The sequence below is a fragment of the Capsicum annuum genome, chromosome 3, assembly GCF_002878395.1.
Source record: "Capsicum annuum cultivar UCD-10X-F1 chromosome 3, UCD10Xv1.1, whole genome shotgun sequence".
NCBI classification, from domain to species: Eukaryota; Viridiplantae; Streptophyta; class Magnoliopsida; order Solanales; family Solanaceae; genus Capsicum; species Capsicum annuum.
In genome coordinates, this window is record NC_061113.1 from 13,203,572 (window position 1) to 13,216,630 (window position 13,059).

At 31.7% G+C, this 13,059-nt stretch overlaps 2 protein-coding genes and 1 long non-coding RNA gene across 3 annotated transcripts; all 3 read right to left on the reverse strand.

The window, feature by feature from the left end:
- Positions 1–1,697: 1,697 nt before the first annotated feature.
- Positions 1,698–4,646, reverse strand: LOC107866468 (glycolipid transfer protein 1-like). The gene is made up of 7 exons (XM_016712523.2): positions 4,474–4,646; positions 3,553–3,684; positions 3,124–3,179; positions 2,724–2,854; positions 2,273–2,408; positions 1,981–2,112; positions 1,698–1,894 (listed from the first exon to the last, which is right to left on the reverse strand). Exons 2-7 carry the CDS (start codon positions 3,668–3,670, stop codon positions 1,859–1,861), a joined length of 609 nt encoding a protein of 202 aa, XP_016568009.1. The 5' UTR covers positions 3,671–3,684; positions 4,474–4,646; the 3' UTR covers positions 1,698–1,858.
- Positions 4,647–5,633: 987 nt separating this feature from the next.
- LOC107866467 (dCTP pyrophosphatase 1) lies at positions 5,634–7,792 on the reverse strand. The gene is made up of 2 exons (XM_016712522.2): positions 7,265–7,792; positions 5,634–6,036 (listed from the first exon to the last, which is right to left on the reverse strand). The coding sequence occupies exons 1-2, from the start codon at positions 7,577–7,579 to the stop codon at positions 5,809–5,811; spliced, it is 543 nt and encodes a 180-aa protein (XP_016568008.1). The 5' UTR covers positions 7,580–7,792; the 3' UTR covers positions 5,634–5,808.
- Positions 7,793–11,527: 3,735 nt separating this feature from the next.
- LOC107866466 lies at positions 11,528–12,170 on the reverse strand. The gene is made up of 2 exons (XR_001672953.2): positions 11,838–12,170; positions 11,528–11,722 (listed from the first exon to the last, which is right to left on the reverse strand). It is a non-coding gene; the product is annotated as an uncharacterized LOC107866466 (long non-coding RNA).
- Between the last annotated feature and the right edge of the window lie 889 nt (positions 12,171–13,059).

A 13,059-nucleotide genomic window follows, 5' to 3' on the forward strand; every position in this document is an offset into this window, starting at 1 on the left:
CTTGATCTCTATCATTTTTGACTTAGAGAAAAAGTTTGTCAGTCATACTTCAAATATGAATAATGCAAATTTTTCTCCTTTAGTTTTAATACCTTCTCGTGTACTACTTCATTGCCCTGTATGCTATGGAATATTCCGTACTTATATTGAATTTATAGGTCATGTACAAGTTACTCACCCATTGTTGTCCGACCAAACAACCATTATGAGTTCTCATGTATATGCATCCTATATTGCTTTGCCAGGAAATCCTCCATCATCTCAACCTGTTGTCCCACAACCTGCGAGTTTGCAAAGAAATGATAGAGCTGTTGCCCAACCAACAATATTTTTGAATCGTAACGAGCCGAGAAGATGGGCGGAGCACCACCAATCGATAGGCAACAAATGGAAAGAAGCATCAATGTTGGAGGTTCAAATTTAACATTTGCAAATTCAAATGAGCCTATTCCTATTCCTATTCCATCAGATGAAGATGAAGTAGTTAACGTAGCTGAAGAACAAACTTAAACTTGAGGCTTTAATTAGAGAAAAGATTATGTTGATCTTCTTTATAAGGGGATGTCTAAGAATGTTCTAAGTTTGGAGTCCTTTTTTTTGGTTTTGCTTTTATATGTTTGTCTGATAGTGGAGAGTCTAAAAGGTCGAGTTAGTCATTTTATTTTACTTTATTTTTTGTCAGACATGGTGAGTGTCTAAAATTGTGTTTTACCGTTGTTTTTATTCATTAAAATATTTGTCTTGATTTAAATAATCCAATCCATTTATTTGCGTGCAAATATTTCTTTGTTTCATTGTCGATCATATTAAAAAAATATATATATATTGTTGAAATGTAGTTAATTTCACCTATTATTACCGAGTAAAAATGTTAAGTTTTGGTCATCAAATCATATATGAAACGTCACTCGTTACACTAACGCTTTTCTACCTTGTAATTTTTGCATCATAAATTTTAGAAAGTATCATTGCTTTCCTTGTTTTTGCTATTCCCTTATTTTCTAAATTCTAATTTATAAAGTTAAAGATAAGTTAATTTTGTAGGATCTAAGACTGTCTACAGGATTAAAATAATATAGTCATAATGAAAATCAATTAGTGAACCAAGCATTTCGATACTAAGGACTTAGTGAACCAAGCATTTCGATACTAAGGAGCAAGCCTCATCTCAACCTTTGGATCACATTTAGAACCACGTTAAAATTGAGTCATCTTCTAAGCAAGGGATTTTGTGTTGTGTGAGACCAATAAGGAGCAATAGTCATGGGTACTACATTTGCAAACCTAGTTCTCAAGAATGGAAAGTGTTGCCGGATCCAAAACTGAGGTATTCGACTGTCAAGGTAATGGTACTTAAGTTAAATCAAATCCTTTACGTTTCAAGATTATTCGTTTGTCAGAAGACTCACCGTTTCGTTCTAGCTATCTTTAACTATATCTACACATTGATCTCCTTTATTCTGTAGTTATTAGAACAGATTCCTCTATTCAAATTTTTGTTTGTATATAGGAATTTGGGACCTGGCAATTATCACTGTGAAATCTTCGACTCGGAGACAAGCAAATATATAGAACTTGGGACCTAGCGCATTTACGTGTTATTTTGTAAACTTTCGCTACTAACTCGAAGTTAAGCCGTAATGCGTGCTCTTAACCAACCTACAAATTCACTGTCCCAAATCGACGGTAAACACATGTGAACAGGAAATCTAAGGGGTAGAGTATCTTTCTTGAATTTTTTCAAACAATATAAGATGTTGACGAGAAAAATATCATATAACTTTAGCAGAATGAAATGAAAACAAAAGCAACATATATGGTAAAAATAGAACAATGCTGTTACTGGAGGAGAAGTTGATCATGAAGCCTTCATACTGTCCAAGCCGACACTTGTCTGCAACAAAAATTGGTGCATCATTTACAAATTTAAGACAACCTTAGTCTTGTCGAAAACTTGAAAAGAGTATATAAATGTCATACCAGAAATTTGTGGATCTGCTGAAGTATAGGTGTAAACATCGTACAGAACTTCTCCATATCACCGTAGATGTCACCATTGCCACCTATGACCTCCATGAACTTTTTCCTATCTGGAGCAAGCTTTATTGCAACCTATGGATCACATTTAGAAACACGTTAACTCGTCTTATAGGTAGAAAAGATTTAATGTACCATCGAAGGAAGTATCAAACCAGACTTTTCCATGCTATATTTTGTCCGAAATCCTGGTATTAGTTCTATTATTTGACTGAAAACACGGTGAAGTAAATACCGTAAAGCTTGAACTAGCGAGCCATCCGTGCCATTTCTTCAAAGTCTTGGAGTAGGAATCATTGCAAGCTTGGGACATTGACCAATCTTGATGCTGAGCCAAATTCTGAAAGAGCACCACTATGAAGTCCATGGCTCTGCAGCATCAGCAGCATGATCGATTAGTTTAATTTATTTCACATTATGGTAGCAAAGTTTGTTCATCAAATAAACAAATGCAGGCTTATGCACGAGCGGTGCACTGAGCATCCCCCATTCATTTATGGTCCGGGAAAGGGTTGCACCCTAAGCCACTGAAGCGAGCATCAGTGGTTGATTCCACTGCTTCAACCTGTGACCTATAAGGAGACAACTTCACCATTGTTCCAAGGCTCTCTTTCATGTTATGCGCGAAAGATGAAGTAAATTAGTTTCTTTTTTTCTAACGAGAACATAGAACAACAGTCACGCACCTTGTTAACCATAGCAGACCATTGCTACAACTGGATGAAGATTTAGCAGTCTTTATCTCAACTTCTGCCTGTACGAAACTGTACAAGTAGTTGAATCTCGATGGATTATCGTTATACTTGGATTCCAACCTCTGCAAGGAAACAGGCATCGATTAATTCACTATTAGGACCAATGTAAGATATAAATGTTCCGTAAGTTTGTTCAAATTGTTCAACATAAGGTGCAACAACATCATAAGTGCAAATCGATCACAGTTGAACCACTAGATCAATATTAGTACTCAGGATGATACTCGTAATAATGAAACATCGGTGAGAGCTTTTCAACGTGAAGTCTGCATCACAAGTCGCGGTATTTGTAATATTTAAACAAGAGGAAGCAAAGATATGACTAACTCACTGATATATTTCCGCTGATGTCAGATTTAACCACAGTCATAGCAGCTCCAAATTTATCTGGCATCAGTGTGGCAAATGAAATTTGATTTGTTACACAACTTAAAATAAACAGATACAACTATATAAAAGAATCCAAATATGCATCATGCAGCCTCTAGTAACAGAAATTAGATAGAAAATATGTAACAGAGCACCCCTGTTGACTCGTTTTTCCAAATGCATTGCACAATCTAGCTGCATATGAAATCTAGATAGGCCAAGACTGCACAAGAACAAGAACTCAATAGATGATTCAGTGAAAAACAACCGATAGAAACCTATCGGATGACTATACTTTCAGGGGTAACACAGACAAATAATCATTATCGTCGTGACATTGCATTGATTTTTTTAGTAATATTCAGGACGATGTTTAGAGAAAAGTATGAACCTAGAAGTGGCAATACAAGTTTGCAAACTTCCAAGAAAGGCTTAGTCATTAGCTCCCCATGTTCAGACTTGACATTCTTCATTCCTTCCAAAGCAGGGGAAAATATTGTTCCCTCCATATTTCCCTATTTTTCTGCACATAAAAGTTCAAAGCCATCATTTATTTAAATAGCAAGTTAGACAATGTCGTTCAAGATTCTCCAAAAATGTTGTAGTACTCGCGTCGGATATTCCATAAATGCACTACTTTGGATGATCCAGCACACACCGGTCGATGTTTATTAAGAGTCTGAGCAACATAGTGCCTTGTGCATTTCTATCATAATCTTGAACCATCATGATGGCCTACAATCCATATTTTTTTTCTTTTTTTCTTGTCAATAATGGTGGTTTTCTTGCCACTTTGCATGCACTTCAACTATTTTGTGGGGGCTACCGGCTATCTTCCACGTTTTCACGTGACTTTGCTTGCCGCAACTTAGACATATGGGAATAAATCATCTAAAGTTTTTTGCCTCTAGAATTTGAACCGTCTCATAATTTTCACCTATTTCCATGAGAAAGGAACATTTTGTGCAATGAAATTTTTATTTTCCCAGAATATATCCTAATTTTGTCCTTAATATTTTTATTTTTTGTTCTATTGATGATTCAACCTCAACAAGTTCAGTAATGAGCAAGACGGTCAGATTAGCTTAAGGGTAAATTTCCAAACAAATATTTCAATAAAATCCTTCTAAACCTGTCCTAATTGATCCTAATTCGACATTAAAGGTATATAATGACCATCCACCAATAGCCCAAATTTTTTATCTTCAAATTCTAACAGCTGAAAAAATCAGATCATGGAAAAAGAAAAACACCAACATGACAAGTAAAAGAATAATAAAATGAGCACAATTAGGAATAATAGAAAAAGAACCTGGATTTCAATGTCTAGATGTGGAACAATAAGGTTGCAGGTCAGATGATTTTGTGCGTTATTTTTTTTTTTTTTTTCAGCTACATATCTTTCTTTTTTTTTTATGAGAAGTGAAATATAATAATTATTTTTTTGGAATTAGTTGTTAGTGCATTTGTGATAGATGCAAAATTAAGAGAGGATAGAAGGGAGTTTTAACGGTTTTTCAAATTAGCCGATGCTTTTACGATATGTGCGGAAAGGGTCATCGAAAAATCAAAAAATTGAAAAAATAGTCACTTTTCAATTCCGGTAATTGGAAAAAAATATATTATTATGACCTCAAATTTCACACGTGAAAATTTTATAGAGTTTCATACATAGAATTTAAAATTACATGATGGTGATTATTTTTTAAATGAAGTCATAAAGTGATCAGCATGCATCATTTTTGTTGTCTCTGGATGATTTACAAAAATAATCTTTTGAGTAAGTGACATTAAACTTTTTGATCTTGCGGTTTGCCATATGGACAAAACTTCAAGCTTAGTAAGTTTTGCCCTATGGCCGGGCAATATTCTTTGGTAAGCTTTTTTATGCCTTGTGTACTATTTTGTCTTGATTTTTTCATTGATTTTGTTATTTTCGTTACCTGAGAGTTTATCTAAAACAGTCTTTTTACCTTTCAAGATAGAAATAAGATCAACGTACCTCTACCCTCTCGAGCCTCAACTTATAAAACTACATTAAATATATTGATCTTAAAGGTTTGCTCGTAAGACAAACGAGATCAAAATCGAAGACCGTCCATTTTTGAGGTCATTATGGGTAGTCAAATAGAGGAAAGTACATCGCTAGAAAAGTGAATCCATCCTTCTTTAACTATGCACTTTTACTATTTTGGCATGTAAACAAAGAATAACATCCACTTTTTTTCAACTTTTTAGTTAGTTGTTTATCTTTTGTCATTTTCTCAATCTCAAATTTGAATAAAGAAAAAGTCATGATAAAACAATAATTCACATAAAATTAATCAGTTATGGTGTATTCACTCTATACAAAATAGATCAATGTAAATGGAGCTTATACGATCTAATCGATCTCAACTTGTTTGAGATCGAAATATCAGAGTTACTGTTGTAATCATGTTGAAGGAAACTTGTAAGTAATGCACAAAGGCAAAAGTTTAATAACAAGTGTATATATTTTTTATTTGTTAGCCTCACCAAAATGATCATTTCTTTTCCTTCATCACAAACCAAAAACTCTTCTCATGATACACTTGGTAAAAATAACAATAGCTATCAAGACTCAGTCACAAATAAGTTGAGCTCGATTATATAAATCCTCATTTCGTCAAAAGACTTTGGGCTCAGGATATTTGATAGAGTTCTTGATCATCTTCTTAGCAGCAGCATCACCAAGATCAATACCACAAATATCAGCCAATCTAATAAGATAAAGCAAAACATCAGATAACTCTTCACCAAGATGTTCTTTATCTGATTCCTCCCAATTTGGTAACCCTTTATCTACTTCTCCTCTCCATTGGAATATCTCTGATAGCTCCCCTACTTCACCTACCTGAATTTTCAATTGGACAACAAAAATAAATTATATGAATCATATTCTAGCACCTCAATAAATTTATCCTACTTTAGTTGTCCTAGCACCATCACTAATTAACATAACAAAAAAAAAAGGGGATAATAGCACTTTTAGTCCTTCGATAACGAATAAATATTGATTTTGACCCTCGTGATATTTTGACTTTTTGACATTTAATCCACAATGAATTAAAATGTGTGTTTTTATCACTTGATGCGGAAAGTATATGATTTTTTTAAAATAACTATAGTGTCAAAGTCAATTTCTGTGTAATTGCACATATTTCTGTCAAAGTCAACTATAATCGCACAGATTTTTCACACAGATTGCAAATAACTCTTTCAATCAATGCTTGGAGAGACAGAAAAATATTACCTAGTGTTTTTGCCTCTACTGAGATATGAACCTGAAATCTTGTTCTCAATCAGACCACACTTTGGGGTGCAAATGAACACATCCAAGAAGATTAGGGGATTAGGAAATATGTTTTATTTAAACTATCTTTAGAATTAATTAATTACCTAAAAAATGAAGTAACGGTAAATTTTACATAATTGGTGCATAGCTAAATGGTTAAAAGGTTAACAATTATGATAAATTTATAAATACTTACGAGTAAAAGGATTGAAAAGTGCATATTTTAATTAATTAAATATTAAATATGCTAAATCAGATATAGAATTAAATTTATCAATAATTGAGGTGTCAAAGGTGCTATTAGCACTTTTTTCTCCCTCTTTCATGAATCTTTGAACAAGTGGAGAAATATGCTTCAAAAATATCAATACTCAAACATTCTATATTTGGTGATATATACACTTTAAACGTCATGAAACTAAGTTTCAAAAAACAGCTAAAGATTAATCTCACTACTCCCTCCACAAAGGGTGCTCTAACATTGAATTAGTCCATTATCCAAAATAAACAAGGCTTATGATTTAAGTTGAACAATTTTTTCCAAGGTAAATGGTTATTTTGTAGAAAGTTGAGTTCTTAATCTTTGTTCAATCAAGCGTTCTTTCAATAAAAGCTTAAACTAGTGAAGTTTCACTTGTAAAATTTGAAACTTCACGACAGTGACTATTTTTGTAATACATTATCTAAAAGTCGTCATAGAACGCTATTTCTACTATGAATGAAGATGCTAGGTTTGATCATATTAAAGGCTAAAAGATAGAAAATCGATAGTAAAACAATTACTTACCATGGCAAGTAGCAAATTCCTAGGGCTGTGATACTTTTCCCAATTTCTAACCTTAGCAAAATCTTCAAGTTGCTTAGAGAGGTCTTTAAGACTAATATCCATTGATCTCTCTTGAAGAACTTCATCTTTTCTTTCTTGTTCCATATTGGCTAAGTAAATATGAGATTTGTTGCTTTCTTCTTCCATATTGGCTAAGTATGTATGAGATTTGTTGCTTGCAAAGAGACCAAAGGTCTTGGATTTTAAAGGAGAAAATTTCTTCACATTTGCAAAAGGAGGAATATTATAACCATAAAAGTTGATTAATGATAGCATAGTAATAATTAACTGAGGAAGAAAAAAGAGGAAGAACCTTCAAGGAGGGCAAAATTCTTGGAGCATACTAGCCTCGAATTATTGGTTTTTATAATGTAATGATTCTTTGTTCTGTTTTATCTATGAAGAATATTATATTCTAATTTTTTTTTTGCTTAGTAGTTTTAGTTGAAAGGACATTGCAAATTGAGCAGGTGATGAGATGACACCTTTTTGAGCATGTTGAAGTTAGAAAAAAGAAAAAAAAAAAAAACTTATTTTTCCTGTTTTCATTGCACACCATTAGATGGTTTAGAAGTTTGTTAGATTTATATATAATACTGTTAAGAAGAGATGGGCCAGAATTTAAAATTTATTAATTTTAAAATTTAAAATAAGTAGTTTATTGAGTTTTTGATTAATTTTTAAATATATAAATTTTTAAGTAAAAAATACAGAATTTGAAAAATCAAAGTTATTGAATTTTATCAAATCCGTAAGCAAAGCAATAGCTCTGCCGCTATTGTTGAGTTTGTCTAGTGTTTTAGACCATTCATTTAACTTTATTGATTAGTCTTTTCACTTTAAACAATAAGGAAAATACAAAACGTGGCCAAATCCAATTATTTCCTTTTCAACAATTAAATTTCACAGAACCAAAATTGCAGAGAGAAAATAAAACTAAATGAACAAACAGAAAAGGTCCCTAACAGGGAGTCGAACCCAGGTCGCTGGATTCAAAGTACAGAGTGCTAACCACTACACCATAGAACCTGAGATGCTTTTAGCAGCTTCTTTATAGTAATTATTACATACATTTTCTACTGAAATGTTTGTCCTTTTGCAATATATGTCAGAATGCATAATTTTAAAAATACAATAAATTCAATGTTAAAAATAAAAGTCAATGCATAATTTAAATCATGAATCTCGCTCTGTTGGTGTGTGTTCTAGTAGGTACTCCTTTCTCCATAATATGTTGTGTATATATACTTCTACTAAAATCGATTACATCAATTTAAATCATACTAAATTTTTATTTTTGAATTATTTTGTTTATGTGCATATGTGTTAAAGCGATAAATAGACTTTTCGGCTCTTTATTTTATGAAAAATTAAAGGCAATTTATTATATAAAGTTATCGCTATGCATGAGATCAAGAAAAAGATCAAACTTCAAAGGTGTATGTGCGCAAGAAATGATTTTGACATTTCCAACTTGTGAGCTTATGGTCCATGTCATTTTGGTTTCATGGAATACCAAAAACATTATTATTTCTAAATTGGAATAATTTAACCTTATCTAAGCATATCACTTCAATTTTGACATTCGTTTTATCAACCGAAAGAAAATATATGCAGTTAAAAAATTCTTAAGCTTTCTCAATTATTCGTTGCATATAATAAGTTCCATAGATAACATTGAATATTATTTATTTACTTAAAATAGGCAGAAAGAACATGTAGATTATTTTACAATGGAATTGTTCCTTTTGCTTATTTTATAGTAGTATATGTTAAGTGCTAACAGATTCTACATTCCATCATAGTCGATACAATACATTAATTGCTAGCACCTAGAGATATGTAGAATCCTTTTTTTTTTCAGTCTATGATATATAATTATATCATATTATATTATATATAAAAAAACAACAAAGCTTACTCATTTTATGGGGGGAGGGGGGTCAGAAGTTAAATTTAATACGATTAACTTTTAAGATTTTTAATATTATTTTATCGCACGGTTAAAATTAGTTCAAATATTATATTATTATATTTTAATAGACTTTCACATATATACATACTCTAGCGAAAGTTATTGGATTCGATGTTTCATTGCCAATAGTTTACATGTGGGCTATGAGGGTGGAATGCGTGAGAAGGTTAGGAATCGATAATAAATGTGAAAAATATATTTTCTAAAAATTATACAAATACACAACTTATATTTTTAATATTACAAAAAATCTCAACTCCCTAAATATATTACAAAAATCTCAATATATACACAGAATGGTATCTATATGTTGGCTATGTTATGTATATTAATAGGGAAAGAGAGTAAAGTAATTAAAAAAATGGGAGAGAGTATAATTACTGAAAGGCTTGATATTTATGTTATTTATACAAATATTTTTTCCTCATACTAGACACATCCTAATTCCTAAAGAAAAATTAGTACTTTAAAATTAAATTACTTCTATATTAAGAAAAAATTGTAATATTTTTTTTACATAAACCAAAAAGAAAGTATAAGTAATAAGAAAAAATTAAAACTTTGAATTTATGAACTTCAGATTTTAAAAAAAGTTCTCAAGTAACCAACCATCAGAGTTGGCATAGTGGTTCAACGCTATATCCCTTAAACAAGAGGTTGGGGGTTCGATTCCCGCCTCTGGCGAATGGAGCAAACTTTGTGGCCAGTTCCCTACCGCAAAATGCGCTGACCGAGGAATGGAGGATTAGTCTGGCGAATGGAGCAAACTCTGTGGCCAGTTCCCTACCGCAAAATGCGCTGACCGAGGAATGGAGAATTAGTCTCACGAATGGAGCAAACTCTGTGGCCAGTTCCCTACAGCAAAATGCGCTGATCGAGGAACTGAGAATTAGTCTCACGACTGGCCGCTGTGGGGATACCTTGGGAAACAAAAAAATAAAAAAAAAGTTCTCAAGTATTATTTATACATATTATGTGAATATCTCAACCAAAATATAAAATCTATGTCAATGCTACCGAATTCTGCTAAATTGTAATCGACATGCTGGCTTCTTTTTTATTTTTTTTCCTAATCTTAAAGCTTCATCACTCTTATGTCTTTGCATCTCACGGAGAATCTGACAAAGTTCCTTTTAAGTTTTTTTTTTTTTTTTTCAACAATTAAAGTTGTCTCTTTTATGTGGGCCTGATTTTTTTTTATGTGGTTGAACCGTAAGAACGCATCTCAAAAATGCATCTGTTAGTTTGACTGCGACTTAAAGTAGTCAAATCAAGTTATTTGAATAATCATGTAAGAAATTAAATAAATCAATACAAGTATTTATATAAAGTCAAAATACTTATGCTCAAATTCTTTCACTAAACTTGAGTCAGAACTTTAAAAAAAATTTACAATAATATGAATTGAATTCAAAACTTGAATCTTGTCAATGATGCGAAAATTAGGCTCTATCAAAAAGAGAGTCAATATGGGCTAAAGATTGGACCATAGGTCGAAGGTCATCCTTTTAGTTAGGGATGGCAAACAAGGCAGGGCAAGTTTTACACACTATGTGGGATTGTAACAAACTCAATTTCAACACACGCATACTGAATTATATTCTAATCGCTGAACGGAGTTACAATGAAATACAAATATGAAATCAACCATTAACGAGAAAGTAGAGAAACATGGACATGGGATAACTAGAAAGAGAGGAAAAAACAAGGATGCAAAATAAAATAAGAGATGAGAAACATAGACCTTGCCTAAGTCACTATACTTAATACGAATAGACTTCTTCCTTCTAACTGCTAGTCATTTTAAACCATATGTTAATTCGATTTAGATTCCAAATAAAACTCTCCATCATTTTATGCGTCCCAATACTCCCAATTGAATCAGCCTCATTCACTACTTCTAATCCATAGGCCCATACAAAATTAGTTTGGTTCACAATAGAGATGATGCGAGTTTTAGGTTACATGGGTACTGTGGGTTGACTCAAGTTGACAGGAATAACTTGTTTTTTTTTTTTTAATTTGGTATATAAGTATATACATTTTTTTATAACAAGAAAGTTTTAAGGGTGAATTGCTTCACGATTCAAAATTCAGTAGATAAAATAAAATGACTCGTTCTTTTACCCTCTCTAATTTAGTCATAAATATCATACTGTTTTTTGGTCTTCGACAGAACTTGACCCCGTGACACGTGAGAATAAATCTATGTTACATCGGCTAAGTAAAAGTTAGTACTAAAAGTAAAATTAAACAAGAACAAGCACAACTCATAATATTAAGTAATTAATCTAATATTCCCATTCATATTATTTCCAGGGGAAAATAAAAATCAAACATCAATAGCTACATTCCAAGCAAATTGTAAAATTGGTTGACCAAGATAGATACCATCATCCTTAAGATACCAAATGCACTCTCCACCATCACACCTTCCAATATCCCTATTTAAATCAAATAAATCAAATCTCGCAAAATTGTTACGATAAAATATATCGCAAGTTGCCATGTATTCCTTCTGATCTTTTATCACAACTTCCATCAAAGTAATTTGCTTACCAGAAAAAACTGGATGAAGTCTCATGTCCCTGCCATTAACCAGACATTTTAGTGATACCTCAGTCTTCATGTCATTGTGGACTTTTACAAGAAAGCTATGTGTAGTTTCATCTGAATTTGCCAATATCAAGAATGTTGGATGGTGTAGCAGAAAGAAAATGAAAAGTATAGGGACTAATTGGAAGTTGATAGAGTTCTTCATATTCTGAAAAGTATAGGGACTAATTGGAAGTTGATAGAGTTCTTCATATTCATATTTCTTGTTTTGCCTATGAATATAAGGAAAGGCATCATCAGTTGGTCTTTATATAATCGGTGAAACATGGGGTAGGGGTGAGGATGAGGGTGGGGAATGTAAAGGGCACTTAATTTTTAGATTATATTGTAATTAAAGTCATGAGTTTAGGTGGAAATAAAGATTTTATAGAAACTCAGGATAAAATTAAGTATAATGGACTTTTATGATTTGACTTTTTTTCAACTTTTTGTATAGCAGTAGATTAGTGCAATGACGGTTCTTTTGATGGAGTGCAATTAAAGTCGTGTTATGCTTTCTCGATTTTATCTATGTATTTGTTACATAAATCACTAAATTATTTTAGAGATCATGGTTAAAAACAACACTTTTTTGGTAATTAGTGATTTTAGAACTCTAATTTAACCATTCTTTAGATAAGGAGAGTTTTACATAATTTAGTGAGTTTTATAATTTTATCGTTCTTTAAATAAAGAAAATTTTACATAATCAAGAAACTACTAAAAAAATAAATCTTTTCAAAATATTTATTAAGAAAAAGTAAAAATAGTATTTCCTCCGCCCCAAATTATTTTTCCCAAATTGAGGTGATACATTGGTTAAGAAAAATAATTAATAACATGGCTAGTTTACTATAGAACCCCTATTAAATGATGTTTACATTTTTATTTGAAGAAAAAGTAATTAATGCAAAGGGTAAAACATGAAGAAAAAAATTATCTCTTCTTAATTAATGAAAAAAGACAAGTAAAAATGAGAAATCAAATTAAGAAATTTAGGACGGATAATTTGAACGAAGGGAGTACTTTTTATTTTCTAGAAATGTATAATTTCTTAAAAGGTGCAATCAAGTAAAAAATACCATTTATTTAGAAACGAAAAAGTAATACTAAATGTTTGTAGGATTATGAAAATGGAAAAGTGTATTTAATTTGAGGCCAGTCAATAGTTATTTCAAGGACATGA

What these genes read in the sequence shown, in the direction of transcription:
- LOC107866467 (XM_016712522.2), bottom strand. Translation starts at nt 7,579, where the DNA reads ATGCTATCATTAATCAACTTTTATGGTTATAATATTCCTCCTTTTGCA. An exon ending in GGAATTTGCTACTTGCCATG is followed by an intron (nt 6,037 to 7,264) that starts GTAAGTAATTGT and finishes TTGAAAATTCAG; the next exon opens with GTAGGTGAAGTAGGGGAGCT.
- LOC107866468 (XM_016712523.2), bottom strand. Translation starts at nt 3,670, where the DNA reads ATGGAGGGAACAATATTTTCCCCTGCTTTGGAAGGAATGAAGAATGTC. An exon ending in ACATCAGCGGAAATATATCA is followed by an intron (nt 2,855 to 3,123) that starts GTGAGTTAGTCA and finishes GTTTCCTTGCAG; the next exon opens with AGGTTGGAATCCAAGTATAA. An exon ending in TCGCTAGTTCAAGCTTTACG is followed by an intron (nt 2,113 to 2,272) that starts GTATTTACTTCA and finishes TGTGATCCATAG; the next exon opens with GTTGCAATAAAGCTTGCTCC.